The sequence below is a fragment of the Perca fluviatilis genome, chromosome 21 (assembly GCF_010015445.1).
Source record: "Perca fluviatilis chromosome 21, GENO_Pfluv_1.0, whole genome shotgun sequence".
Taxonomy (NCBI): Eukaryota; Metazoa; Chordata; class Actinopteri; order Perciformes; family Percidae; genus Perca; species Perca fluviatilis.
Window position 1 is genome coordinate 21,808,015 of NC_053132.1, and position 4,874 is coordinate 21,812,888.

Sequence of the window (4,874 nt, forward strand, 5' to 3'; positions counted from 1 at the left end):
AAGTTTCATGAAATTAGATAAAGGGATATGTTGAACAAGAAAGGTTTCTTGTAAAAATGGAATTTGGTATCTAATAATTAATGCTATGTTTACACGTGGCCAGCTATTTTCATAAATGGACAGTTCAACCTCTCCATTTTAAAAATTGGACAGAAAGACATTCATTCTTAAAATATTTAGTAAATGCAATAAATGCAGGATGAAATCAGTAACTTCAAATAGGCTTATTAGTTTTTTTTGTGACAAAATGTTTATTCGTTTTAGGGTAGCAAAGCCTCAGAAACAAAATGTAGACATCATAAGACATACAGTACAATAAAAAAAACTCCCCACTCAGCAATGTAGCATGCATATACAAGCTGAACACTCTGTACAAGTCTTTGTGGCAGTGATTTACACACTTCTACTAAGTATATATTAATATAAACAAATTACAGTTACAATGGTAATGTACAGATTTACATGCTGTAGCAAATAATTTTGTATCTAAAAATTTTATAGTAGGTTAAATGATAATCAAAGATGTCTTTTAACAAACTGTATATCATTTTTACTTTTTACAAATTTTTTTCTGTTTTACATTATTTACTGCATAAAAATAAAATTGTATAGGTATTGTTAAACATTAGATCAAGACAGTGTACAGGCAAGATTTGTATCTACAGTATTAAATACACAATGTAGAGATGTCTGTCTCTTGGTTTTCTGCTTGTTGCTTTTATATATAACATATAAATGATAAAAACACAATGTTAGCAAAGGCAAAAGGTTCCATTAGAATGCATCGAAGGTGTGATTGACCTGTTGATGGTTCCACTGCCGTGCTGCATTACAGACGTTAAACTATTTTTGAGTTTCAGACTTTTTATTAGCAATGAATTTGAAGGAATAGTATTAACTGTAAATGATAGATATTATTTCATGACTACAGTTTCAAAAAGGTACATACAGTTTTATTTATTTTAAGCATTGCATATAACCTCTGTTATATCGTCAGCCATGCTAGACGCTTGGCTCTAAGGGTCGCAATGTCAGTCAGTCTGTCAGTTGGCCAGTCAATTGGCCCACCAATTTAGTCCGGACTGATTTATCGCAACAACTATTGGATGGATTGCCATGAAGATTTATAGAGCCATTTATGGTCCCCAGAGGATGGATCCTAATGACTTTGGTGATCCCCTGACTTTTCCTTGTGTGCCACCATGAGGTTGACTTTTGTTTTTATATCTTGACTTCATTGGATGGATTGCTGTGAAATTTGGTACACACATCCATGAACCCAGGATGATGAATTTTAATAATGGTATGCCCTGACTTTTCATCTAGCACCATCATCAGATGAAAACGTATTAAGTCCAATACTTTTTTTTGATTTATTGAAAAAAGTGATGATATTCCAACAGACCTCAGCTGTACTTTGTCTTTAGTGCTGGTTAGCAGACCCAAATGGAATCTGCCGTTTTTCAGCAGCGATCCAGAATGAGAATCTACGGAATTTAGTGGACTGTATTTTTTCTTTTTGCTTCGGGAGATGTGTTAAAATCCTGAGTTTTATTTTTTTATATTTTTAATTTGCCTAAAATCGGTGTAAATTTCTGCAAAATTCTGCGGCCGCAGATTCCATGGATCCCTGCTGCAAATGTTAGCATGCTAACACATTAAGATAAGATTGTGAACATTGCAAACGTTATACCTGCAAACAATTAGCATGTTCCTATCACTGGACCAATGGAGGGACCAATTAAACCAGAATAATTACCTGTGCTACCACCAGAGCAAACCAATTCTCTGTGACTACCTGCAGCCACACTCTGCCACCTTCATCTCTTCATAAAGGTATCTTATAGTGAGGCGTCCATTCTCCTTGTACATGACTGTGATGGGGTCCAGTTTAATGGGGACGCAGCAGGCCATATTGGCCTTCTTGGAGTTCCTGATGTTGATCAGCGTCTGGATGAGGGCGTGTTTTGACGGGGTCATTTCGTCCGTCAGTGGGTGGTAACACAGGCCTCGACATTCGAAGGCGTCATATTCTGGAGGCGCCACGATCCAGCTGTCCCATCCGATCTCTTTAAAGTTGACTTTCAGAGAGGTCCGCTGGCAGTATTGCCTCTCTGCCTCTCTTTTCTTTCTCCGTGGATGCTGAGCCTCCGGGATCTCGTTTGGAAGCTGATCTCCTCTGCTCCAGTCGGCGCCCGAGTGTAAGATGGTTTCTTCTTCGTGGAGGATCATCTCTCTTAATTCCTTCTTTGTCTCCCTCCTCCTGCTACCCAGGTCATCTGAGAAGACTATTAAAGCCGCTGAAGTGTTATCTCCAAAAGACACGCTCATATTCAAACAGCCTGCTCCTTCTTCTCCACCTTTAGAGGCCCCACAGTCCTTCCTATCCACCACAACATCAAAAACAGTCGCTGCATGGCCTGACTTGATCCAGCTCTGAATAGCTGTGGTCACATCAAACGTCTCCCACGTGCTCTCCAAGCCTGTCACCTCTTTGCCAACCAGCAGTTGGGTGGTGGATGTGAAATTGTTGTAATCCACTTCATAGACTTTGATGGTGGACTTGAAATTGTGGAAGCTGACCGTTGACCTGGGATCTGGGAAGAAGAAGAGCTGTAGTTCAGCAGTAGTGATCTTTTCATGGTTGGGGATGCTGATGTTGAACTGCAGCCTGTACTTTGACTTTGTGCTATTTGTCACAGAGACAGGGATATCTGTTGGAGAGAAACAAAGTGGTGAGAGGGGTTCATTTAAAACAGCAGCTGAGATTTTTGCTGTCTGACATGGGTGGAACTGAAATTAAGTTGAATTTCTTCTAAGAAATCAGTATACGTATCCTTTTTTTTTGGCTTGGTACTTACTTTGTCAAAAGTATAATAAAAAAAAAATATGTTTCTGATTGTTGTCCCTAACATTAGTGTTCTCCAGGGCGCATTACGTTTTGGTTCAGACAATGTTGTTTTGTGCTGTTTTCCCTATAGCATTATTGAAATCATAGATTAACGTACAGAATGCTGAGGTCACATGAATACCGGTGTGTTTTCACAGTCTGGGCAGTAGACTGGACCCACGAAAGAGAGACAGCTAACGCTAGCTAGACCCCCTGCTTTGTATAATGCACGACAAACACTACACTGAGTGCAGCAGCTGCCAATGACTCAGCAGGTGTTGAAATAACATGAATTAGTGCTACCGTTTGTAAGCTAACATGGCTTTTACTTTCTGTGTGGAAGCGAGTTAGCCTAGCTTGCTAGCTTCTACTTTCTGAGTGAAATAGGCCTACAAACTTAACACACAATGGGTCCTCCCAAATGTTGAATGAAAGAGACAGATGTCTGAATTTGCTCATGGGTGACAACTAACCCTAAAATGTGTTTTATTAATTTTCGTAGACTACAGGGCCATCATGATGTGGTCCAGATTGGAGTGCATGACTGGCCCTCCCAGAGGCTTGAAGCTTAGACACCACTTCCACAAATATGTTTAAAAAACATTTTATTCTCTTTTAAAAAAATGCGTGGGGAATCACTATTCAAGTCTCTATTTGGCCATTTCTAGGAAACCTACAAGCATTTCAGTCTTTGGAAGTAGTAATACAGCTATCATGGGACTGTAGTGCAACTATTCAAAGAAAGAAATTCTCTGGGATACTTTAGAGCAGTGGTTCCCAACCAAGGGATTGGGGCCCCCACAAGGGGTCGCAAGATAAATCTGAGGGTCTGGCAGTTAATTAGGAACCTGAGTAACCTGAAAAGGCATAATTCTGCTACACAAAACCATTTTTAGATCACTTTTGATCACAGTAAGCAGGGTTCGCAAGTAGAAATTGATTGGTTTAAAAGGTATCACAGGCCAAAAAGGTTGAAAACCACTGGTTTAGAGCTTTATATAACTATTAATAATATAAATACTATTACAAAATGTGCCAAGAAAATGCTAATAAAGATTTTTTTCTGTAGCTGTGATGAGTGAAAACCCTCTATAATGTCAAACATATATCGACCAGCTGTATGAACGAGATAACTTAAACTATATACACTTTATTTGGGGGGTAAGGATTTCCAAATATTCATATCAACTCTGTGACTAATTAAAAAATTAAAAAAGCCCCCACAAAAGGTGTTTGTCTTTATTAACAACTCCCTCCGATAAGCTAGACAGAAGATCATTGCACATCATACTCTTCCCATGTCAAGCTATACTCTGTTCATGTACCTTGGACAGTGAAGCTTCGTATGACATCAGACTGAGGGTTTGCCGAGCTGTCCGAGGCGTACTTGTTGTAGAGCTCCATCATGAACTGAGAGGGGTACATCTTACTGTTCTCCTGAGGAACATCCGACAGGTTGAGTTTCCTCAGAAAAACCTCCTTCATGGTTCCCAGGAGGTTCTCCATCTTGGAGTTTGTGTCTTCCTCCTCCAGTAGATCCTCCTCTAACAGCTGAGAGTAGAGTCTCTCGTGGTGCTCACCCTGGATGTCATTATTAAGAGGTTTACAGGTGCAAGAGCAAATAGAAGCCACCAGACACAAACACACCTGGAACAGATATGATCTGGAGCGCTGCATGTTGAAATTAGATCCCTTCTAAGCCACTGAGCTGACACAAACTTTTAACTTCTTCCCGGCTTCTTCAAGGTTTGAAAATGGAGAACCACAGTGCAAGAAACACAGTCCTGATGTCCGCTCCCATGCTCCTAGAGTAAACAGAGAAGCTTGTGTCAACCAAAATAGTAGCGTGGCCAAGCTTATCACTGCCATTGATGCCTTCTTTTAGGCTTTGTTATCATTAGAGGGCTGGCTGTTAATGAAGACACTGTAAACACTTGACAGCGATAATGAGGCAGGCACTGGAAACTGTGCGGTTACTGACAAG

At 40.0% G+C, this 4,874-nt stretch overlaps 1 protein-coding gene across 1 annotated transcript; it reads right to left on the reverse strand.

Annotated features, from left to right (window-relative positions):
* Nucleotides 1–255: 255 nt before the first annotated feature.
* gdf2 (growth differentiation factor 2) lies at nucleotides 256–4,649 on the reverse strand. The gene is made up of 2 exons (XM_039787366.1): nucleotides 4,216–4,649; nucleotides 256–2,714 (listed from the first exon to the last, which is right to left on the reverse strand). Exons 1-2 carry the CDS (start codon nucleotides 4,565–4,567, stop codon nucleotides 1,795–1,797), a joined length of 1,272 nt encoding a protein of 423 aa, XP_039643300.1. The 5' UTR covers nucleotides 4,568–4,649; the 3' UTR covers nucleotides 256–1,794.
* Between the last annotated feature and the right edge of the window lie 225 nt (nucleotides 4,650–4,874).